The sequence below is a fragment of the Canis aureus genome, chromosome 14 (assembly GCF_053574225.1).
Source record: "Canis aureus isolate CA01 chromosome 14, VMU_Caureus_v.1.0, whole genome shotgun sequence".
NCBI lineage: Eukaryota > Metazoa > Chordata > Mammalia > Carnivora > Canidae > Canis > Canis aureus.
Window position 1 is genome coordinate 47,476,138 of NC_135624.1, and position 25,663 is coordinate 47,501,800.

Here is a 25,663-nt window from a genome sequence, read left to right on the forward strand (position 1 = left end):
TAAGGAAACAAGATCCCCCAGGGTGATGGGTGTTAAGGAGGCAAATTGAATTTAAATTAAAAAAAATAAATAAATCTTTAAAATAAATAAATCGATCTTTAAAATAAATAAATGAATAAATGAAGAACATCCCAACTTTGATGCTTATTCAGTTGTGAATCATGAGTTAATCAACATGTTCTCTAACCCTTGGATTTCTCTGACAGTAAGATAGTAAAATCTGCTTCAAAAGACTGTGGTGGGGATCCCTGGGTGGCACAGCGGTGTGGCGCCTGCCTTTGGCCCAGGGCGCGATCCTGGAGACCCGGGATCGAATCCCATGTCGGGCTCCAGGTGCATGGAGCCTACTTCTCCCTCTGCCTGTGTCTCTGCCTCTCTCTCTCTCTCTGTGTGACTATCATAAATAAATAAAAATTAAAAAAAAAAGACTGTGGTGAACATTAAATATGTGGTAGATGGTCTATGTATACAATGGAATATTACTCATCCGTTAGAAACGACAAATACCCACCATTTGCTTCGACATGGATGGAACTGGAGGGTATTATGCTGAGTGAAGTAAGTCAATCAGAGAAGGACAAACATTATATGGTCTCATTCATTTGGGGAATATAAATAATAGTGAAAGAGAATAAAGGGGAAAGGAGAGAAAATGAGTGGGAAATATCAGAAAGGGAGACAGAACATGGGAGACTCCTGACTCTGGGAAACGAACTAGGGGTGGTGGAAAGGGAGGTGGGCAGGGGGTGGGGGTGACTGGGTGACGGGCACTGAGGGGGGCACTCGATGGGATGAGCACTGGGTGTTATGCTATATGTTGGCAAATTGAACTCCAATTTTAAAAAAAACATAAAAAATTAAAAAAAATCTACGTGGTAGACACTCAATGATATTATATCCTTTCCTCTTGAGACTAATGTGAATGGCAGCCCTACAGTTGGGCAGTGCCCACCCTGCACAATACCAGGGAGCCCTAAGGAGGCTCACTTTGCTCCACTGATGCACTAGTCAGCTCATGCCAGCTCATGAGAGCCTACTGTGCATACCACTCCCCTGTTCCACTCTCAATGTCCTGTTGGTGGCTGGCAATCTGCCATGGTGGGAGCATAGTCTCTGGACTATACTATTTTCAGCAAACGCTGAAAATCAGAGCTTCTCCCTCAACTATCATTGCTAAACATTTACTAGGACACCACTGTGCCCTTCGTTCCTCTCAGGTGGTTTTGTGTGTGTGTGTGTGTGTGTATGTGTGTGTATTTTTTTGGGGAGGGGGGGCTAACCAAAGATGGCAAGTATATATGCATTTTTAAAAGAAATAAGCTGCATGAAAAGATGTTCAACACAATTAGCCATAAAGGAAATGCAAATCAAAACCACAACAAGCTACCACTTCACACCAAGTAGGATGGCTAGAATCAACAAGACCGATAATAACAAGTATCTCACCGAGGATGTACAGAAATTGGAACCCTGATACACGCCTGGGGGGGAATAGAAAATATTGCAGCCCCTTTGAAAAACAGCCTAGCATTTCCTCAAAATGTCACACATAGTTAGCCAATGGCCCAGCAAAGGAAATGAAAACATAGGTCCACGCAAGAATGTGTACATGGATATGCAGAGCAGCTCTAGTCACAACAGCCGAAAGGTGAAAACAATCTGAATACCCATCAATGGATGAATGAAAACATGACAGAATATTATTTAGTCATAAGAAGGAAAGGGGCACTAATACATGCTACAATATGAATGAACCTTGACAGCATTATGCCAAGTGAAAGGAGCCAGACACAAAAAGTACCATATGAGTCTATTTATATGAAATATTCAGAAGAGGTAAATCCATAAGGACAGGAGGCAGACCAGTGCCAGGGGCCGGGAGGAGGGGGAAATAGGGACTGACGGCTTGACGCATATGATCGAGCTTTCTTTCTTTTTTCTCTTTTCCTTTCCTCTTTTCTTTCTTTTCTTCCTTTCTTCTTCTTAATCCATTGCTTTCCTCTCCTGGCCCTCATTGTATCATCTTTAGGATTCTATAATATTTAGTATATGTGTTTACATGGGCAGCTCTTCCCTTTGAATATTTTAGTCACCTTCTAGATAGCTTCCAGCTGTTTTCTTTCTTTCTTTCTCTTTCTTTTTCTTTCTTTCTTTCTTTCTTTCTTTCTTTCTTTCTTTCTTTCTTTCTTTCTTTCTTTTTCTTTCTTCTTTCTTTCTTTCTTCCTTCCTTCCTTCTTTCATTCCTTCCTTCCTTCCTTCCTTTGTTTTGAGGAATGATCAAAACTATACGTAGTTTTTTTTCAAGTGTTAATTACGTAATTTTGTGCCATCTGGATTTACATGATCTAATATTTTCTGACTTTTCAGATGATTGATAGATAATGGCAATCAAATGAGCATTAATAAAACTTTTTTTTAAGATGCAAAATATTCTCATCAATGTTTTTTAATACGATTTTCACAACTGTGTGAAATAGGTAAGGCATATGTTACTCCCCCTGCCCCTGCTCTTTAGGTACAAATGATTGAGGTTCAGAGTAATCATGTGACTCCCTGGTCCCAAAGACCAAACCAGCATGAGACCTCAAGTTAGCTGACTCCTGATTCTTAAAATTGATAATCATAAAGACTCTCAAAAGCTAGAGGTAAAAGGGCAGAATGTTATAAGTAGAGCTTAATAATTTAAATTGAGGGACTAGAAATAATTAGCAAGAGTCTATACCTCTTTCTAAATAAAAACAAAAAATATTTCTGGTGATGGGCAGGTATCCCGATAAAGGTGAAAGCTACATGTTGACATGCTCAGGAAGCCTCATTTACTCTTGTGCAATGTTTGTGAATCTTAGTGCTGAGAGAATTTTACTGCAATTTAGGAACCAATGGATCATCTCACAGAATGTATGGGAAGCGGCTTGTTTTTACTTTCAAAAGATGCTTTAATGAATTTTTTATGTAAAACAAGAGAAACTATGAATTCTAAGTGTGGGTGTGAATTTTTTTGCTCCCGATCACTTTATTTTTAAATGATTTTAAATATCTCACCTCCTGCTGTCCTTCACCATTTCTCCCACCCCAAACTCCCACCTTGGGCAACCACCAATCTGTCCTCTGTAGCCATAAGCTTGGTTTTCTTGTCACTGTTGGGTTTTGGGTTTTATTTTTAGATTCCACATATAAAAGAACTCATACAGCATTTGTCTTGCTCTATTTCACTTAGCACAAAGCCCTTGAGGTCCATCCATGCTGTCACAAATAAGATTTCATTCTTTTTATGGCTGAAATACTCCACTATATATACATACCACATCCTCTTTAGCCATTCATCCATTGATGACTACTTAGGTTGTTTCTTTACCTTAGCTATTGTAAATAATGCTGCAATGAACATGGGGGTGCCTATGCCTTTTTGAGTTAGTGTTTTTTCCTTCAGGTAAATACCCTGGAATTGCTGGGTTATATGGTAGTTCTATTTTTAATTTTTAAAGGAACTTCCATATTTGTTTCATAGTGTCTGCACCAATTCACATTCCCACCAACAAAGCACAAAAGTTCCCATTTCTCCACATCCTCATTAACACCTGTTACTTCTTGTTTTTGTGATAATAGCCATTCTAACAGGTGTGAAGTGATATCTCATTGTGATTTTGGTTTGCATTTCCCGATGGTGAGCATCTTTTTCATGTACCTGTTGGCCATTTGTATGTTTACTTTGGAAGAATACATTTTCAGATCTTCTGCCTATTTTTTTAAAAATCAGATTGGTTTTTCTGCTACTGACTTGTATTTATATATTTTGGATATTAACCCTTTATTATCTACATGACTTGCAAATATTTTCTCCTATTCAGTAGATTGCCTTTTCATTTTATTGATGGTTTCCTTTGATGTGCAGAAGATTTTTAGTTTGATGTAGTCCCCTTTAGTTTTGATTTTGTTGCCTTTACCTGTGGTGTCATATCCAAAAAATCATTGCCAAGACTATATCAAGGATTACTACCTATGTTTTCTTCTAGGAGTTTTATGGTTTCAGGTTTTATGTTCAAGTCTTTACCTATTTCGAGTTAATTTTTGTGTATAGTATAAGAGAGTGGTCCAATATCATTCTGTTGCATGTGGCTGTCCAATTTTCTAAGCACCATTTATTAAAGAGACTATCCTTTCCCCGCTGTATATTCTTGCTCCTCTTCATAAATTAATTCACCACATATGCTTAGGTATATTTCAGGGATCCTATTCCCTATTAATCTGTATGTCTATTTTTATGCTGTACCATACTGTTTTGATTACTATAGCTTTATAATATAGTTTGGAATCAGAGAGGGTGATGCCTCCAGCTATGTTCCTCTTTCTCAAGATTCCTTTGGCTATTTGGAGTCTTTTGCGTTTCCATACAAATTTTAGGATTGTTCCATTTCTTGAAGAATACCATTGGAATTTTGATAGGAGTTGCACTGAGTCTGTAAATCACTTTGGGTAGTATAGACATTTTAAAAATATCAATTCCTCCAATTCATGAAGATGGAATATCTTTCCATTTATCTGTATCTTCTTCAACTTTCTCCATTAATGACTTATAGTTTTCAGCAAATAGGTCTTTTACTTCCTTAATAAAATTGATTTCTAGGAATTTTATTCTTTTTGCTGTAATTTAAATAGGATTGTTTTCTTAATGTCTCTAATAGTTTGTTATTAGTTTGTAGAAATGCAACAGATATTTTTATTGACCTTATGTCCTGCAACTTTGCTGAATTCATTTATCAGTTCTAACAGTTTTTTCATGTACTCTTTAGAGTCTTTTACACATAATGTCATGTCATCTGCAAATACTGATAGTTTTACTTTTTCCTTTCCAATTAGCATGTCTTTTATTTCCTTTTCTTGCTAATTGTTCTGGCCAGGACTTCCAATACTACGTTGAGCAATATTGGTGAAAGTGGACATCCTTGCCTTGTTCCTCATCTTAGACGAAAAGCTTTCAGCTTTTCACTACTGAGTATGATGTTACCTGTAGGTTTGTTATATATGGCCTTTATTATGTTGAGATATGTTCCCCCTATATCTGCTTTATTGAGAGGTGTGGGTTTTTTTAAGATTTTATTTATTTATTTGAGAGAGTGTGTGCATACACACACGACTGGGGGTAGAGGGAGAGGGAGAAGGAGACCCCCCAGTTGAGCAGAGAGCCTGATGTAGGGCATGATCCCAGGACCCCGAGATGGTGATCTGAGCCAAAGGCAGACTCTTCACTGACTGAGCCACCCAGGCACCCTGTTGAGAGTTTTTATCACAAATGGATGTTGAATTTTGTCAATGCTTTTTCTGCATCTACTGAGATGATTAAAGATTTTTATCCATCATTTTGTTAATGTGGCATATCACATTGACTGATTTGAAGATGTTGAACCATCTTTGAGTCCCTGGAATACATTCCACTTGATCCTGGCATATAATACTATAAATATACAGCTAAATCAGTGTACTGATATTTGGTTGAGGATTTTTACGTGTATGTGCATAGGGATATTGCTCTGTAATTTTCTTTTCTTGTGACATTCTTGTCCAGTTTCAGTATTAGGGTAATGCAGGCCTCATAAAATGAGTTTGGAAGAGTTCCTTCCTCTTCTACTTCTTGGAAGACTGAGAAGGCAGTTTAGCGCCGCCTTCAGCCCAGGGTGTGATCCTGGAGACCCAGGATCGAGTCCCACGTCGGGCTCCCTGCGAGGAGCCTACTTCTCCCTCTGCCTGTTTCTCTGCCTCTCTGTGTGTGTGTGTGTGTGTCCCTTATGAATAAATAAATAAAATCTTTAAAAAATTGATAGTATATAATTGTTCATAGTAGTTTCTTAATATTCTCTGTATTTCTGTTTTTACTTATTAATAGCACTTTTGTTTCTCATTTTATTTCTTTGAGATTTCTTTTTTCCTGATGAGTTTAGCTAAAGCTTTGTTGATTTTATGTTTTCAAAGAACCAGCTCTTCACTGATCTTTTCTATTGCTTTTTGAGTCCTTATTTCCTTTATTTCTGTTCTAATCTTTGTTATTTCCTTCCTCCTAACTTTAGGCTTCATTTGTTCTTCTTTTTTTAGTTCCTTAACGTATAAAGTTAAGTTGTTTGTTTCAAACTTTTCTCATTCTTGAGTTAGACATTTATCACTATGTATTCCCTCTCAGAACTTTTTTGTTGCATTCCATAAATTTTGGTATATTTTTATTTTCATTCATCTCAACATATTTTTTATTTCTCTTCTCATTTCTTCATTGATCCATTAGTAGTTCAGTAGTATTTGTTTAATCTCCTTATATTTGTGCCTTTTCCAGTTTTCTTTACGTAACTGATCACTACTTTCATACCACTCTGGTCAGATGCCTGATACGATTTTAATTCTCTTAAATTTATTTAGACTTGTTTCAGCAGTTTGCAGTTCATAAGAGAGTGACACGATAAAATCAAAGAGCTGAAAGAAAAAAACTTCCAACCAAGAATATTCTACCCAACAAAGTTTCTCAGAATCTTTGGAAAAGCCAAAGGAGTTCATCATCACTAAACTGGCCTCAAGAAATGTGGGTTTGTTTGTTTGTTTTTTCAAGATTTTTTTTTAAGATTTTATTTATTTATTCATAGAGATGCAGAGAGAGACAGAAAGAGAGAGGCAGAGACACAGGCAGAGGGAGAAGCAGGCTCCACACAGAGAGCCTGACGTGGGACTCGATCCAGGGTCTCCAGATCACGCCCTGGGCTGCAGGCGGCGCTAAACCGCTGTGCCACCGGGGTTGCCCTGTTTTTTCAAGATTTAATTATTTATTTGAGAGAGAGTGAAAGTAAGAGCAGAGGAAGAGGGAGAGAAAGAGAAAGAGAAAATTTCAAGCAGATTCCTCCACTAAGTGCACAGCCCAATATGGTACTTGAGCCCAGAACTCTAGATCATGACCTGAGCTGAAATCAAAAGTTGCTGCTCAACTGACTGTGCCACCCAAGCACCACATGGCCTTACAAGAAATGTTAAAGGAACATCTTTGAGCCACAAAGAAAGGGTACTAATGAAGAACAAGAAAATATATGAAAGAATAAATCTCACTGGAAAGGTACATATATATTAAAAGTAATGGGTTAATTATTTACAAAGGTAGTATGAAGGTGAAAAGACAGGAGTATTAAAAATAACTACTTAATTGTAATAATTGATTACAATTACTAGTAAGGGATACATAAGATTAAAAGAGTAAAAGGTGACCTCAAAAACATGAAGCATGGGGGAGAGTAAAAATGTAGAGTTTTAGAATGTGATCAAACTTAAATTGTTATCAACTAAAAATATATAAGTTGTCATATGTAAGCCTTGTGATAATCACAATGCAAAAACCTACAGTAAATACATAAAAGATAGAAAGGAACATAAGTATACAATTAAAGAAAGTCATCAAACAACAGAGAGAAAAGAAAAAAAAAAAAGGAACAGAAAAGGAACTACAAAAACAGCCAGAAGACAATTAACAAAATGGCAATAAGTACACACCTATCAATAATTACTTTGAATGTAAATGAACTAAATTCTCCAATCAAAAGACACAGAGTGGCTATTTGGATTTAAAAAAAAAAACAAAAAAAAAGAAAAAAAAAGAAAAAAACAAGACCTATATATATGCTGCCTACAAGAGATTCACATTTTTTTTCTTGGCTCTTTTCTGTTTATTGCATGAAGGAGTTACACCATTCCAAGTTAAAAGCAGATCCCAAATGGTAAGAGTCTAAAAGCTGTGAAGTTTTTAAACTTGTGACAAGAGACAGAAGGGAAATTTGACCCATTTCAAGGAAATCCTCACTTAAGCTTCAGTGAGCCAAAAGCACTTAAAACCATGAAGCTTCAGCTGGTTGTCCTCAGCAAGTCCAATCTCTGTGAATTAGCATATGTTCTTGTGCATTGATCATCTTGGAGCTGAATTACTTCTCCATATTCTGGATGCTCAATTACAGTACCATTACAAGCAAATTTCTTCTTAAACACCTTTTTATGGTAATCATAATGGATCCCTTGGACAGTAGTAAGGGTCTTCCTGCCGTTTCTCTGTTGAATTCGTATATGGATATAGTCCTCAGTGTCAGCAGGAAGCAGATCATCACCCTTAACTTGAATCAGAAAAGAGGTCAAGAGAGTGGAGAGTCCAGATAGCAGACATAAGATATGACTAATTTTTCTGGATAGAAATGGCCTGCAGAAGGTGGTGGCAGGAGAAAGCCAGCATGGGGGAAGAAGCATCAAGAAGCAAGAAAGCTCAAGTGGGAGGCTGCTGAGTCCTTGGAAGTGGCTCAGTGACTGGGGCCAAGAGACTCACTTCAGATGTAAAGAAACAGACTGAAAGTGAAGATATGGGGGACACCTGGGTGGCTCAGTGGTTGAGTGTCTGCCTTCAGCTCAGGGCATGATCCTGGGGTCCTGGGATCAAATTCCTCATCGTGCTCCCCGCAGGGAGTCTGCTTCTCCTTCTGCCTACATCTCTGCCTCTCTCTCTGTGTCTCTCATGAATAAATAAATAAAATCTCAAAAAAAAAAAAAAAAAAGAAGAAGAAATGGAAAAAGATATCCATGCAAATAGGAACCAAAAGAGTGTTGGGCTAACTATACTTATATCAGAAAAAAGACTTTAAAACAAAGACTGTAATAAGAATCAAAGAAGGCCATTACATAATGATAAAAGGGTCATTCCAACAAGAGGATATGATATTTGTAAATATTCATGCACCCAACATAGGAGCACCAAAATACATAAAGCTCCTACAAAATCCAAATACAAAATACATACTAATCGACTTAAAGGTAGAAATACAGTAATAGTAGGAGTCTTGAATATCCCACTTGCATCAATGGATAGAGCATCTAGACAGAAAATCAATAAGCAAATGTCAGCTGTAAATGACATGTCAGACCAGATGGACTTAAGAGATATTTACAGAACCCTCCACCCAAAAGCACCAGAATACACACTCTTCTCAAGTACACACAGAACTTTCTCAAGGTTTCTGTTTGGGGTGATGAAAAGCTTTGGAACTAGAGAGTGGTGATTATCACACAACATGATGAATGCACTTGCTGCCACTGAAGTCAAAAACGGTTACAATGGTAAATTTTATCTGTATTGTACCGCAATAAGCCAAAAAAAAAAAAAAAAAGGCAGTAGGAGACTTCAAACACAAGCCACAAAGTGGAAATAAGTATTTGCAAAGCATATATGGGCAAGGAGAAAATAAAGAAGAAAAAGTAGAAAGTCTAATTGAAAAAAGGAGGAAAAATACCTAAATGGGCACTTCAAAAGAGAGTACATACCAATGGACACTGAAAATATGCAGACTTGCTCATCCTCTGAAGTAATCAGAGAAATGCAGGTAGAAAAGACAGTGAAACACCACTGTACACACACCCACACATGGCGGCTCAGAGGCAGGGGTGAGGCTCAGGGCTGAGAGCAGGGAAGTTCCAAAGTCTGAGCAGAAAGTAGGTCTTCTATTCCCCATAGCCAATAACTACTGTCAATATGGTGGACACTTAATAGCTATTTAAAGATCTGAGAATCATATTTGGCCATGAAAAAGATTCTGGTGAACTATTTGCATAATCCAGAATCCTTATTTTAAGGTAGAAACTGGGGCACTGAGTGGATTAATGACCTCCCCCAGGTCAAATTGGCTAGCAGAGCTGAAACTAAGCCTCAAACCTTCTCACTGCCAATTCATCTCCCCCTGTGCCACAGAGTCTTGATGTGCAAGGGCCAAATTTGTCACTCCCCACTCATAACCCTCTAAAATCTTCCTATCACATTAAAAAAGAAAAAAACCCAAAGTTTTTTCCGTGCCCACAAAGCCATTCATGCGTGGGGTGTGGTGACTGGGGGCCTCCTCCCCAACACATCCCACCCCACCCCTGTTCCACTTCAGGCTCTCTGCAGTTCCTTGAGCAAGGAAGCACCTGCTGACCCTCTTGAGGTCTTGCATTCCTGGCTTCCCCTCCCCCTGGGCTTCCATGTGGCCTGCCTTGCTCTTTTTAAGATCTCCATTCCTCCCACCATCACCTACAAAAACAAAAACAAAAAAAACAAAAAAACACACATGCATGCAAGGCTCCACCTCTCCTATCCGCTTTGCTTTACATCACGGCAGGAGATATTTATTGGCTTCTTTTGTGCTACCTTTCTCCTCTAAAATTTAAGTCCAGGAGAACAGGACATATGTCTTATCTACTCCTTTGTGGTCTCACAGCCTAGAGCAGTACCTGTCGCAAAAGAGGCATTTAAAATATTTTTGTTAAATTAATTTTTTCAAGTAAGAAGTTTTGCTGTTGTGGTTGTTGTTTTTAGCTAGAAAATTAGGGTAGAGGTGTCTGGGGAAATGGCCCAGGTTTGAATCTTATTACCCCACTAATTGGTAGTGATTATGAATTACAAATCTAGATTTCTCTGCCTTTACATTTTATATTTCAGTCGATTCAGAAAATTTGCAGATATCGGTTATGTACATTCTTCCACCATCCCCCATCAATCTTTCCCTCCAGCATACACCATTTATAGCTTGCTCAGCAAAGAAATATTTAATCCCACCCACCCTTTTGAATATTTGTACTTGGAATTTAAGATGCTTTCATTTTTGTTAACTTTTTAAAAACTGTTTTCTTCTCATTATTTGGATTAAATGTAACAGAAAATAACCCTTTTCTTTTCAAAAGATTTTATTTATTTATTCATGAGAGACACACAGAGAGAGGCAGAGACACAGGCAGAGAGAGAAGCAGGGTCCTTGCAGGGAGCCCGATGTGGAACTCGATCCCAGGACCCCGGGGTCAGGACCTGAGCTGAAGGCAGATGCTCAACCGCTAAGCCACCCAGGTGCCCCAGAAAATAACCCTTTTATAGCAAAATTGGCAATAGAAAATTGTGCCTCTATGTCATATTTAGAAATAGCACAGTATACTGGTTAATTACACAATAGATTTATAAAGATCCAGAGCTTGATTATATGTTCACAATACCTAATTCAAACATTCTATGAAGACCTATAACCATAAACACTCAGGAATTCATTTAACAAGAAAAGTACGGTACTTTATAAAAACAACTCTGAAAATATTAAAGAGAAATAAATGTAAGAGAGGTGGACATATATCACTCTGCTCTTGAAAGGAAGACTTTTAAGAACATAAGCTAATTAGAAATGTGCTTAATTCCTTAGTGATCGTACAGCAGAGATGCCTGCAGGTATTTAACTGACAGAATTTGTAGACACGGTCAGATATTAGAGCAAATAAAGCCTTCTATGCTCTGCAGAAACAGATCCAGGGTTTGTTATTTAAAAAAAATTTTTTTTATTGAAGTTCGATTTAGATCCAGATTTCGAGTGGCCTGATGCTTATACAGGTTAAGTAGAAGGCTCTCTTTTTTTCAAGTGCAAAATTATGAGTAGAAAATTGCTAGGATCTTTCCAGGACCCTGAAAAAGGGTTCTGGAATTAAGCCTCTAAGGCTTGCTTTTCTCTAACTTCATAGTAGATCCACCTGCGGTATATGAAAATGTCAGACTGAAGGAACAGTACGTCTCTCACGAGCACTACGCTGTCACGTGCTCCACCAACACACACACCCAGGGGAAAACATTCAGAGCAGACGGTCCCCGATGAGAGTCCTACCAACACAGGCCCCGAGATGCCTGGAACGTGAAGTAGCCCTGCTCTGCGTATGCATTTCCACCAGTTACCCCAGCCCCAAAATGCAACTGAGATCAATGGGAAGAGTGGACCCCCTGCAACACCAGGAGAATGGCACAGCTATACTTATTGCAAAAATGTCTGGATCTGGGAAAAGTCAGATTCAAGAACAAAAACCCTGAAATGCATTCCAAAAAAGGACAAAAGCGAGTGACCGGGCAACCTGCCTTGTGTGTATAGCTATTACAGCAACTGCAGGTGATTATATGGCACTTGCTGTATGCCAGGAGCTGTCCTGACCATTTCACTTGTAGTGACCCATTCACTCATCAAAACCTGGGGTGGGGTACTACTTTCTCCCCAGTTTGAAGATGAGAAAAGTGAGGCATTGACCTTAAGTAACTTGTCCAATTATACAAGCTCAAAAGTAAGAAATTTAGGATTTCAATCCAGGTAATCTGGCTCCAAAGTCCATGGTAATAATCTCTCACTTGCAAACACAAAGAAATTCTTGTTAACTTGGAAATGGGCTGCAGACCACTACTGAAGTTCCCTATTATTAAGAGGGAACAGAAAACTGCTGACAGCAGCTGATTCCAGAACCTCAGGAAATATACTATTTCATCCACTGGATGTTGGTTTTGTTTCCTGTAGATATTTCAGTCACAACCTCTATCCTTAGAAAGTGATTAAATGTGACATGTGAAAATAATGACCCTGTTAAAAAGAAATTCTGAATTACATATTTGACCTTTAGCATAAAGCTACTCATTCTTTTTCCAAAAAAATTCAAATCTCTACCATTTTTTTTTTTTTTTTTTAGATTTATTTATTCAGAGAGAGAGAGGCAGAGACACAGGCAGAGGGAGAAGCAGGCTCCATGCAGGGAGCCTGATGTGGGACTCGATCCCTGGTCTCCAGGATCACACCCCAGGTGGCAGGTAGCGCTAAACCGCTGCGCCACAGGGGCTGCCCTCTACCATTTATTTTGATGATGTACTATAATCAATCCTAGTCAGGACTGAACTAACCCCAAAATCTGCTTACTCTTGTAAAAAAATGTTAAACTTAATAATCTATTATAGAAGATTTAGAGAAGGTCCTTCTCAGTGGTGACACTGTTCTCTCCTGTTAGGGTTGACTATGAACGTGAATACATTCATACTGAATTGAGTTACTTGAAGAACAGCTTTAAGTATTTCTGCAATGAACTATTTAACCAAATCCACTTTAAAGTTCTTAAGAGTTACCATCTGAGTATAACCCTTTTTTTAAAAAAAATTTCATTTATTTATTCATGAGAGATACAGAGGCAGAGACACAGGCAGAGGGAGAAGCAGGCTCCCCGCGGGGAACCCGATGTGGGACTCGATCCCAGGACCCTGGGATCATGCCCTGAGCCAAAGGCAGATGCTTACCCAGTGAACCACCCAGGTGCCCCTAAGTATAACCCTTTTCAACTTCTTTCATATAACCATTCCCAGAAATATTTTCTTCCTTCTCTTCCACAAACTCCAATTTACTTGCCTGCATAGACTCCCACCACCTCACAGTGGAACAGTGACGAAAGAAGAAACACAAACCAACAATATTAAAAGAACTCCCTTTTCAAGGGCTGATACATAAAGCCAAAGCAGGGAAGGAGGAAGGAAACTATGTATACAGGTGGTCAGTGGAGTTATGTTTAAGGAAGTCCCCCTTTGCGGTCAGTAGCACAATGTGGTTTAACAGATAGCACATTAGCCAGAAAGATAAGACATGTTGGTTCACCTACTCAAGTGGGATGTCGATTCAGAGAAGGCGACCTGACTTTGTCCCCCAGTTTCTTCACTTGTAAAATAAGTGGTGGGTAAATGGGTTGGTTATCTACAGATACACTTAATGGGGAGGCTACAGAGAACACAGCATTGCAAGCATGCATGCAAAACCCTTGTACTTTTGTGAAATCTACAGAAAAATGGAAAAACAGAAGGAAACCCTGAAATCCTGTATGTGTAACTACTCCATTTACACCTGGAAACCCAAGGGCAAGTGAAGTGAAAAGTCATAGGCCAAGGCAAACAATAGGTGGAGCAGAAGGATGAGAACTCCAGCTCCAAAGTAGAGCAGATACAGCATAAGAAAGTTGGTCAGGGGGCACCGGGGGGGCTCAGCGGTTGAGCGCCTGCCTTAGGCTCAGGTCATGATCCTGAGGTCCCGGGATCGAGTCCCGCATCAGGCTCCCCACAGAGCCTGCTTCTCCCTCTGCCTATGTCTCTGCCTCTTTCTGTGTCTCTCATAAATAAATAAATAAAATCTTTAAAAACAAAAAAGTCAGTCATTATGAGCCTATAAAAGTAGAGCTATCTCTTACCCAGACTGTAAGCTTAACAAAGCCAGAATCGTGCATCTTTTAATTCCCCAGTCCCTAGCATACTATACATAGTAAATCTTTGTTGTACCACTAACGAATAAACTAAAACAAATGAGGTGAGTCCCACATAACAAACAAAAGTGTATGGACTTATGGCCTCTCTTCTGCCACAAAATATACAAATAAAAAACATATTAATATATATTTAAATAAATATATTTAATAAATATATAATTCTTTGATATATAAGTTCTGTAACTTATAAGTACACAATTCTATATATAATTTATAAATATACAATTATATATGTAACTTACATATCCCTCTAAAATAAGAAAAATTCAGGGGATCCCGGGGTGGCTCAGCAGTTGAGCGCCTGCCTTTGGCCCAGGGCGTGATCCTAGAGACCCGAGATCGAGTCCCACATCGGGCTCCCAGCGTGGAGTCTGCTTCTCTCTTTGCCTGTGTCTCTGCCTCTCTCTCTCTCTCTCTCTCTTTCATAAATGAATAAAAAAAATCTTTAAAAAAATAAAAATAAAAAATAGATAAACTAAAATAAGAAAAATTCACATTACAATCTCATGAGCCAGGAATTATACCCATTCATGTTCCTTTTTTGTGGCAAATAAAATTAAGGCACAGCTGTACCTATGTGGTTATGTGGAATCAAGATAGAATGGAAAAACATTTTCTCATACAACTAGGATAATGAGGGGGAGGGGATAATTTTTAATCTATTAAAATCTTGAGAGATTTAAGTCTCTTACTTACACATTTAATTTTATTTAGCAAGCACCTACATTCGGTACAATTTTTCCTTTTAGGTGTTTAGTAGTGTGGAATCATGTAAGCATTATAGACAATTCTCTATGATTAAAAATTTTTAAAGTAAATGGCTTTAGTAATAAGACAATATTAATGTTTTTAACTATCTCAAGTAGCAATTATCAAACTTCAATATTTTATCTGAGAAGAACACTGTATTCACAAAACCTAAATGCCAACAATGGCAGGAGTTCTCCTATTAGTCAGAATTAATTGCTGAATAACACAGGTGAAAAAAAACAAAAAAAAAAAAAACACACAGGTGTTTCTAAGCTCCCTTCTGCAGATAATCCTCTACAGGCACCTGACCAGCATCGACCAATGGCTAAGACTTAGCATGCCCTGAACAGCCCAGAAACAACTCAACAAGCAGTTTCACTTTCTTAAATTGCTGGGTGATTTCTTCTGACAGTTGAGACTCTGGTTGTTTAAAATAATGTCCACATTTCCATTTGGGGGAGAGGATAACACTAATAAATACCAAAATAAGAAACAAGTTTTGTTTCTACACTTAAATAATGCATCTCCTAACTAAAACAACAACAACAAAATTGCATGAGAAATAACTATCACAACGTCTCTAAAGATCTCTTTGCTCCTCAGAACACTAACGGACCACCACCATCATAATTATTGCCAACAAAGACTTTTTTGAGACCCCGATGGGTACAAGGCATTGTGTGATATGTTTCAATTATGAGGCAACAACCTTTGCCCTTGAGAAGATTATTATGAAAAAAAAAAAAAGATTATTATGTAGTTCATGAGGGGGGAAAAGGCTATAATAATAAAAATATAAAGAAATTTAACAATAATTTTAAAAGGGCAAGACACTTTCGACTGATGGGGGTGGTACTACAGTTACAGGGAAGAAAACTATTACGTGCAGCAAGAGCCTTTGCTCTTTCTCTGCAAAGGCAGAGAAGTGATCAGTATTTTTAAGCAAAGGTACCTGAAGAATCACTGGATAGTGTCTAGTCTGTGAATGACCATATTTTACCATCTGTGTAAGTGCTCTCACCTACTTGGGCAACCCAAACACATCCCTTCCCGAACTAAGGCAGTACAATCAGAGGCTAACTCAGGAACATTCAGATCCGGGTCTTGGTCCAGGCTTAGCAATCAGCTTACTGGGTGAACTCGAGCAGATCACTTCCTTAACCTCAGTTCTCACAAGTGAAAAATTTGAGGGTCATTCTTTAAAATACCTTCAAGCTCTAAAATTATATAATTATTACTAACAAACCAACTATCCCCTTGTATGGGCAACTGTTACAGAAATCTATATAGTTCTAGAACAGAGCAGTTCCACAAACATACCAAATCCCCTTCTACCCCATGGCCTTTGCACATGCTGCTCCCCCTGCATGGAATAGGCACTCCCTGGCCAACATTGCTCATACTCCAACCCTTGGCCAAGTAGAGGCCTCCAACCCTTCCCCAACCTCCGCCACCCCCTAAAATCTACATTTCTGCCACCTCCACACATATAATTTAATAATTTAATAATATAATTTAATAATCCACCTTCAGCTTCCTCCACACATATAATTTATTTGGCCTCTTCTTTGTCCCTCAGGATAAGTGCCATCATACTTATCTTCATCAACAAACACTAGAAACTACTAATTACAGAAGTAGCTTCAAAGACTTCTAAGAATCCCCAGCCCAGTAGTTCATGATGCAACAGGGAAAAAATAAAACTCATATGTTACAAAATTCATGATGTCAAATATAGTTTTGTTTTGTTTTGTTTTTTTCAAAAACTGCAACAAGTTTGACACACTTCCAATGAAGAGAAGTTTCTTTCAAGATAGGCAGGTGGGAAACCAGAGGTGAGAAGAAACACTATGTTTATTTCAACAGTGATGCCATTTCCAAACATTCTGGGACTTGGTCTTTTCCCAACTGCCTTCAGTGCCTATGGCACAAGTCTTTTGAATACATTCAGTGGGAAAGTCGCTAAATAAAACTTTGAGGGAAATCTGATTTTTTGATATCACTAAAAAATGCTGAGAGCTAAGTCTTTCTTGAAAGATTTATTTATTTATTTTAAAGAGAGAGAGTGAGAGTGTGTGCACACGCGCGCATGTCGGAGAGGGACAGGGAGAGACGTAGAGAATCTCCAGTAGACGCCACACTGAGCGCAGAACCAGATGCGGAGCTTGATCCCACGACCCCAAGATCATAACCTGAGACAAAACCAAGAGTTGGACACTTAACCAACTGTGCCCCTCAGGCACTCCGCTGAGAGCTAAGTCTTACGAATAAAATAAACTAGGTAATAGCCTATCTGAACAAAAATACTGATTTTCCTTATACTCTGTCTCAAATAATCAATGAATAAAATACGGTGAGGATAGCCAGATCCAAGAATGTTTTGCAAAATGTGAACTATTTTTATTATTTCTACTTTTAAGTAGCACAAGCACCAAACCTCTGATTAAACTCCTACTTCATTGACTAATAATTATTAATACTATACGGTCCTTCATAATATGCCTTATGTGCCTAACAACTGTTTTAAGATGGTGGAATAAAAACTTAAAACTGAAGGTGGGAGGAACATATGGAAACAAGAATAAGTCATTTTTACTCAACCTAATGGACCAGGCTAAAATAATCTCTTTGTCAGGAGGGGGATCTTCATCTCCTAATGATGACCATGAGAATGAGAGAAGAACAGACTATAACGGTGTTTAGATCTGATTTCATGTTTATGGACGTTCACACACAAAAAACCTGATTTCATGTTTATGGACGCTCACACATAATCACTGAGTATTTGTAAGATAGCTGGCATTCCATAGTATGTAACCAAAAAACAGCATTTCTTCTATACAACTCTTCTCCTTGCACCACGGACATTTAAAAACTTTGTCTTGACCAACAAAATGCAATATGTAAACTGGGATTGGATCTTGAACTTGGCAAGGGGAGGAGGTTGAGAAATAGCTATGAAGTCATTAGTGGCATGATGAAGGAAATTTGACCACAGACTCTGGATTTGATCAAAGTGTTATATCAGTGTTAAAAGTCTTGACTTTGATCATCATACTGCGGTTATAAAAAAGAATGGCTGTGTTCCTAGACAAAACACAAAGACCCTTTCAGTGGTAAAAGGGGCAATGTCTACAACTTTCTCTCAAATGGTTCAGAAAACAACACACAAAGAGAAAGAGACCAAGGGAACGAGAGAGCAAATGGGGCAACTGAGATTCATGAATCTCAGTAAAGGATACTTGAGAATTCCTTGCACTATTCTTCCAATTTTTCTTTAAGTTGAAACTACAGCAAAATAAAAAGTTACCCAAACAATTTCACGAGTGGCATTTTCCCCCTCTTCTGTCTTAAATAAGTTTCAGGATGCGTGGGTGGCTCAGCGGTTGAGCATTTGCCGTCGGCTCAGGGCGTGATCCCGGAGTTATGGGATCGAGTCCTGCGTTGGTCTCCCTGAGAGGAGCCTGCTTCTCCCTCTGCCTGTGTCTCTGCCTCTCTCTCTCTCTCTCTCTGTCTCTCATTAATAAATAAATGAAATCTTAAAAAAAAGTATTATATAAGTTTCCACTTCCTAGAGAAAAAAATAGTAACTTATGACATAAAAATAGATTAATTTGGCAAATTAAGGAGGTAAAGGACTTCAGACCTGCATCTTCCCCCTTTAACGTGACTAATGATGAGGAAACTCAGATCCAAGTCAGTAGAATATAAAACAGATACAACCGAGAAGTAGGAGAAGAGACACAAGAAAGGAAACTGAGACACAAGACATGGAACTGCTACGACCTAATTTCAGAAACAAGGAAGCTCAACTGCCAATAAGAAAATGAGTTTTCATGGGATAACATGGCTGAGAATTTCCAAAGCCAAAAAAAAAAAAAAAAAAAAAAAAAAAAAACCCTAGTACACTATTATATTGTCTGTGGAGTATTTAGAGCTATCCCATTTTTTACAAGCTGGTTGAACTACCTAGTAACCTCTAAGTCTGATGCAAATGCTTCCAATTGACCTGTAAAAGAAATGATTTTCCCCACTCCACACCCACTCCCCAGAATCCTAAAGAAATGCTAGAAGTCATACATGTTCAGATAGTTATTAGAAGGGCCCTGTAACGCTATGCTTCCCACTGGGAGGTCTACCTCGCTTAAGATAATAAATAACTAAAAAGGAAACATCACATCATCTCAGAACCTTAATAGGCTCTTATCTCTATATCACTAAGAGTCTCCAGGTTCCCAGGCTTGGTCAAGAGAACAACCCTATATGACCCAAAAGACAGAAATATGGGCGGCTGACCAGGGTATTCAAGGAACGTGTGTCATTGTAATTATATAACTCATTGCCTCTACCATCCTAACAGTTAACCTGTGTAAAAGATTAAAATTCCAATAATCTCATTACAAAGGGTACGTGAATAAAGCACGGGAAGCACCTGTGCATTATAGGAGAGCCTCAAATCCTGTCTCTTCTACATATGAGCAGTGTGACAACCTTTCTGGTTGATCATGACGTATGTTTAAGATAAACCTGTCCTGCCTGCTTCTAAAGGATGAGGCTTGCCCATTCCTCCTTTGATCCATCCAGCCATCCATCATGTACTTAGTAGTCAGCTCTACACTAGACTCTCAGAAATACAAAGATGGAAAAGCTACTAGCCCTGCCCTCAAAGAGCTTCAAGTCCAATGGGAGACACAGATATGTAAATAAAGTCAGGTAACCAAGATGCCAACAACAAAAGTATGTACACACAGGGTGCAGAGAGCTGAGGTGGGCAGAAGGGATTCCCCCTTTGGTGAGAGGGATACAGGAAAGGCTTCAGAGAAGATAGGCACTGAGGTGAGTCAGAAAAGATGAGTATTTGCTAGGCACTCAACACATTTCTGATGGATAAAATAGATAATGGGATGGACAGATGGATCCTCACAGGCTGGTACAGAAATACATCACTCCAAGTACACTGAAAAATATTAACAAAGGTATATTGAGAAAGAGAAACTGTAGGTAGAAGACACAATAGGAGGTGGAGAATGGAAAGAGGGAAGACATGGAAAACTGGTATCAAGTACTCTGTTCTCCAAGCTAAGGAGTTTTTACTTGAATCTAGGAGATGAAAAGCTACAGGTTTTAAAAATCCCAATGATGGCTGCATAAATAAAATATTAAGGTCCAAGAGGAGAATCAAATAGGGAAGTAATCCAACAAGAGAATGGAGTTGGGAATGGCTATAAGGTTGTAGCTAAAGGAGGGTGAATTCATGGCAGTAGGTTAAAGATCAGATGTGTGTTGTGTTGAAATAGAAATGACAAAGGAGGAGTTGAGAGTGTAAAGAGATATATGGGTTGAAGAATATTGTTTATAAAGTCCAATTAGATAGTGGCAGAGCCAGGACAAAAACCTTGCCTAGCAGTGATTTTCTTCAACCAAAAAGAAGTTTTTTTTAAAATTATAACCAAAAGTAGTAAATAAAAATATTCTCAGGGCACCTGGGTGGCTCAGTCGGTTAAGTATCTGACTCTTGATTTCAGCTCAGGTCATGATCTCAGTCATAAGATCAAGCCTCACATCAGGCTCCGCACTCAGTGTGGAGTCTGTTTGAGATTCTCGCTTTCCCTCTCCCTCTATCCCTCGTCCCACTCACTCTAAACAAACAAATAAATCTTTTTTAAAAATTCTCAAAAGCTTTAAAATAAAGCTTATCTGTGTTACAGAGAAACCTAATAGATTTTTTTTCTTATTTTCCCCAGAGTATCACGGTTGTTTCAAAGATAGACTTTAAAAACATATCCCTGCAATTCACTAGTGAATGACCTTGTACAAGTTTTTAAATTTTCTAAGCCTTGGTGCATTCATTTTTTTTTTAAGTGGGAGCACTGATAAGATGCTTGTTTTGGAGAATAAATGAAATAATGTATATAAAGTACTTAGCAACTGGTCTATATGTGATACTCAATAATTTGTGTCACTATTACTACTAATGTGCAGACAATGATCCTAAGAGACTGCTACCTGAGAAAGGCCTGCTTATCAAGTTGGCCCTTGACTGACATCTGGTAACCTGGACTTTGAGAGGGTCCTACTACTCCCAGCACTGATAAAAAGAGCTCAATGTGCCTATGCTGCTTGTACAAATAATATGGTTTATGCTGAACACCTATTTCCCTTCTGGAGTCTAGAATTTCAGCACATGATAGAGACAGGGTGCCTATGTGACCAGCCTCCAACAAAAACCTTGGATGCGGAGTCTCTAATGTGTCTCCCTGGTAGCCAACATTTTATAATTGTCACAATTCAATGCCAGAAGATCTCTGCACACCCTTTGACAACTCCACTGAGAAAAGACTCTTGCGAGGCTGTGCCTGGTTTCCTATAGATTTGCCCCATGTGCCTTTTTCATTTGCTAATTTAGCTCTATCTCCTCCCATAGTCACAAATTCTAGCCATAGCGACAACTATATGCCAAGTACTGTGAGTTCTGGTGAATTAGGGATCCCCAAGCCTTTCCCTGACAAAACCAGCCTCCCTACTCCTCAACTTTATGAATTATTTGCCAATTTCCATACTGGGGAAGTATTACAGACAACAAACCAATGAAATTAGTAGTACCAAAGTCCAATTATAAAAATTTCCTGGGGCACCTGGGTGGCTCAATGGTTGAGCGTCTGCCTTTGGCTCAGGTCGTGATCCTGGGTCCTGGGATCAAGTCCTGCATTGGACTCCCCTCAAAGAGCCTGTTTCTCCTTCTGCCTGTGTCTCTGCCTCTCTCTCTCTCTCATGAATAAATAAATAAAATCATTAAAAAATAAAATAAAATAAATTAAAAGTTCCCAATTTCTTAGCTAATGATAATTGATTTACACACCACTTGAATTTTTTTATTCCAAATCTCAACACCTAGAAATCTCTCCACCCCTTGTTTTCTCACCATTGTTTGTTTGTTTATTTTACCATTGTTTAATATACCTTTTTCCTGATTAAGCTCCAGCCCTGCTCTTCCCTGAATTCCATCTCAACTCCACATGGAGGTTCCCCTACCATGTCAGGGGGTCTAACCCATGTGTCATTTAGTTCCCTGGCCAGAGAATAAGATCACTTACAAAACCCCTAAACTTACTCATAATAACAGCTCTGGGTATTATGAGTAAGATCAAACAGCATTAATGCCAAGAAGATCTCTTATCGGTTCATTAAAAAATGCAGAAACACGAGCTAATTGAGGGCAGTAAGAGCAAGGAGAGAAAACCAAGAACAGCCCACAGCAGAAACACAACTTTGCCAATATCTGACTTGGAAGAAACAGCTTGGCTGAATTTCTCATCATTTAGCACAGAATTCCTTAGCATACTTTGAAAAGCACAATAAAATATATTTAATAGGAAGAAAAGCTTGTTGCCATCATGTTGGAGGAGCTGGGTTCAGAGAACCAGGGGAGCATGGATGTCTGAGTCACATTATGATTAACTGAGAGTTTTCATAAAGCATTAATGGCACTTAATTGCCACGAAGACACTAGGAATCATAGTGACTAGATCAATCAAGAGCCTACCACTATTTTTCTTTTAAAAACAGAACCATGAACAACTAAAACATCTCTAGGGCTATTTATCCTCACCTCTGAATGACACCCAGGGGTTTTTTTTGGGGGGGAGGTTAAGATTTTATTTATTTGACAGAGACCGCACAAGCAGGGGGAGCAGCAGGCAGAGGGAGAGGGAGAAGCAAACTCCTCGCTGAGCAGAGAGCCTGCTGCAGGGCTCAATCTAGGGACTCCAAGATCATGACCTGAGCCAAAGGTGACACTTAACCGACTGAGCCCCCCAGGTGCCCCTCCCATGGTTTTTCTAATCTACCTCTAGTCTTACATGTTTCAAATACCTATGATTCTTACATGAGTTACCTACATCACAGCCCCTTTTGGGTCAGAGCTTCTAGGGCTGGGAAGATGGAAACTGGAACATTCGTCCATGGAGGATGAATGAGAAAGAAAGAAAGAGAAGACATTAACTGCAACCGGGAAGAAACACAACACTGGAGCACTAGGGGGCTTACCCAGAAGCCAGGCCAAGAGAGTTGTCATGCAGGAACTCAGCCCACTTTTGTCAGACTTTTATCTTTACAAAAATTTGAATACTTATCTTAAAATCCCTTACCTTTTTAATATGGACAATGATGGGCAGCCCAGGTGGCTCAGTGGGTTGGCGCCTGCCTTGGGCCTAGGGCATGATCCTGGAGACCTGGGATCAAGTCCCATGTCAGGCTCCCTGCATGGAGCCTGCTTCTCCCTCTGCCTGTGTCTCTGCCTCTCTCTCTGTCTCTCATGAATAAATAAAATAAAATCTTCTTAAAAAAAAAATATGGACAATGATTTGTTTTTAACTGTGAGAGGCAAACAAATCTGCAACCCCGTTTCAAGCTGAAAGTCCTAAATATATTAGTGACCTGAGAAAAAGTAATCCAGGCAGGATCATGGGATGAGAAAGGGTTAAAACAGGACTAGACTCCCTGGGCTAATCAGGTCAGAAAGGAGGTGGATCCTGATGCTAGGTGTCAGAAGCGGGGTATTGTGACAACTTCCTCCTCCTGTCCTTTCTGATTCTCTTAGTGGCTAAGGTTGCTCCCAGGCAAGACAGTGGGCCAGGTTCTGAAATAAAAAAAGGTTCCACTGTTCTCTTTATTCCACTTAATCTAAAACAATTAGGGCACTTTTAATTTCATATATTTACCATTTTCAAAGTGACCTAACAATTGAAACATCTCAAACGTATCAGTCCATATTTCTAAGCAGGTAATATTGGCTTCTGAGGTTTTTTGGTTAAGAAACTATTAGGCTTTACCACTTCCATAGTTATATTTCTATTCTTTTCTTAGACTTGGTACATTAAATTCAAATTATAACAAATAATTGTCATACAGTAAAAACATTATTTTCCCTGAAAATCTAAACTAGATTTTAAAATAATTTTATTTCTGTTCTTATATGAAACCCTTTTGGAACTCTGAATTTTTCAGATTTAATAAATGAAATATAGCACAAAGGGGCACCCGGGTGGCTCAGTGGTTGAGCATCTGCCTTTAGCTCAGGACGTGACCCCAAGGTCCTGGGATCGAGTCCCGCATAGGAATCCCCCTGGGGAGCCTGCTTCTCCCTCTGCCTGTGTCTCTGCCTCTCTCTGTGTCTCTCACAAATAAATAAATAAATAAAATCTTAAAAGAAAAAAAAAAGAAAAGAACTATAGCACATATACAATATACATATACTTCCAGTGGGGACTGGGATAGCCCCACATAAACAAACACATTAATATTTCTGCATACATACGTGCAAAAACACCCAAAAAGTCCCGGTGACTAGGATAAATTAAGACCAAAAATAGTTTTACAACTAAAAGAGTTTTTCCAAGTTTGTGTCTTCAGCATTTCAGGGATTTAGGAAGTTTCATAATTATATGAACCTACAGAATTCCACAAGTTGGAATGACAAGCCGCAGCAGAAATTAATTTCAGGACAACCAGAAAGAAGCAGATGCCATGCTCCCTGAAGTAGGAGAACATAAATACAGAGAAATCAGTGGGAGTTAAAACAAACAAACAAACAAAAAAACAAACAACCAAAAAAGCAAATCATTTTCTGAGGAAGGCACTCTTAGGTTTAAAAAAAAAAAAAAATCAGAATTAAATAAAACCAAAGAATAGGATCACCAAAAATCCGCTGTAACCAACTAGACAATAGCATGTGGTGAACGAGGACAACACATTCTCAGTCATTCCCTGGAATCCAAGAATATTTGTGGTAGGGAGGAGCATGGCTGGACTTGTGGTCCTAGATGCTGCACTCCCAAGATGTCAGGAGAAAAAAAAAGGTTGGCCAGAGGCAACTATACATTCACATGCCTCCTCTAGTGGTAAAACCAGAGGCTAAAACAACTAAAAAGCAAGGAGCTGAGTGACAACTTGCCCTCTCTATGCCACATGCTCACTGATTAGGCTTTCAGCAAGCCACTTCTCCTTCTCCCATAAAAGGTACTTTGCGGTAGCTGCTTATCACACACAAACACACACACACACACACACACACACACACAAAGCAGTTCTGCTTTAGCTCAACCTCAGTAATGTGCTGGATCCACCTAATCACTAATCAGTTTTAAATAATTTCCACTTAATAATGAAGAACCGTTCATATAAAGTAATGGACACAGACACAGTGTATATGTACTAAAGAAGACTTTGATACCAAATACAGTCATTTATGGGAAGGAGCCATGTGTATACAATATATTTAATGAATTCCACGAGGATCTAAAACCAATACGGAAATCTGTATCCTTGAACAGATTAATTCAGTAGGCTGATATAAAATGTAGACCTATAACTACTAAACCGTAAAAAGAGACTTAGGAATAATTTCTCGCCACACTCTAAGTTCTAAGCTTTATCATTCAGATCCAAATGATAACAAATTATTACCTTAACTTCTTTTACTTACAGCTTATTCCATAAGATTTGGGGGGAAGGGGGAGATATGATAAAATATTACCCACATAGAAAGCCGCAAAGTAAATTTTTATTGTCTCCTACCTCTGCTCGACCCTCATAGTAGGTTAACATGGACTTCGTTAGCACAAAAAGTCTCTCTTTGTAGTTTAAGGGCGATGTCTTCTTTTTCTGCTGTGACCTTTTAATAAGAATCTCTTCTAGAATAGTGTTAAAATTCATCTCGGTCTTCTGATCACTCTGTCTCCTGCCATTGAAGATCCCAGTATTCTAAAGTGAGAAAATAAACAGTTGAAATAAAATGCAA

At 38.7% G+C, this 25,663-nt stretch overlaps 1 protein-coding gene and 1 pseudogene across 4 annotated transcripts in view; both read right to left on the reverse strand.

The window, feature by feature from the left end:
* Positions 1-25,663, reverse strand: part of TEC (tec protein tyrosine kinase) — a 132,847-nt gene that overhangs the window by 58,332 nt on the left and 48,852 nt on the right. For all 4 annotated transcript variants that reach the window (XM_077847938.1, XM_077847939.1, XM_077847940.1 and 1 more), the window contains one exon: positions 25,441-25,626. In XM_077847938.1, the coding sequence (XP_077704064.1) occupies positions 25,441-25,578 (138 nt within the window). In that variant the 5' untranslated portion in view covers positions 25,579-25,626. The remainder of the gene's footprint in view (positions 1-25,440; positions 25,627-25,663) is intronic.
* Positions 7,823-8,176, reverse strand: LOC144283802 (eukaryotic translation initiation factor 1 pseudogene; annotated as a pseudogene).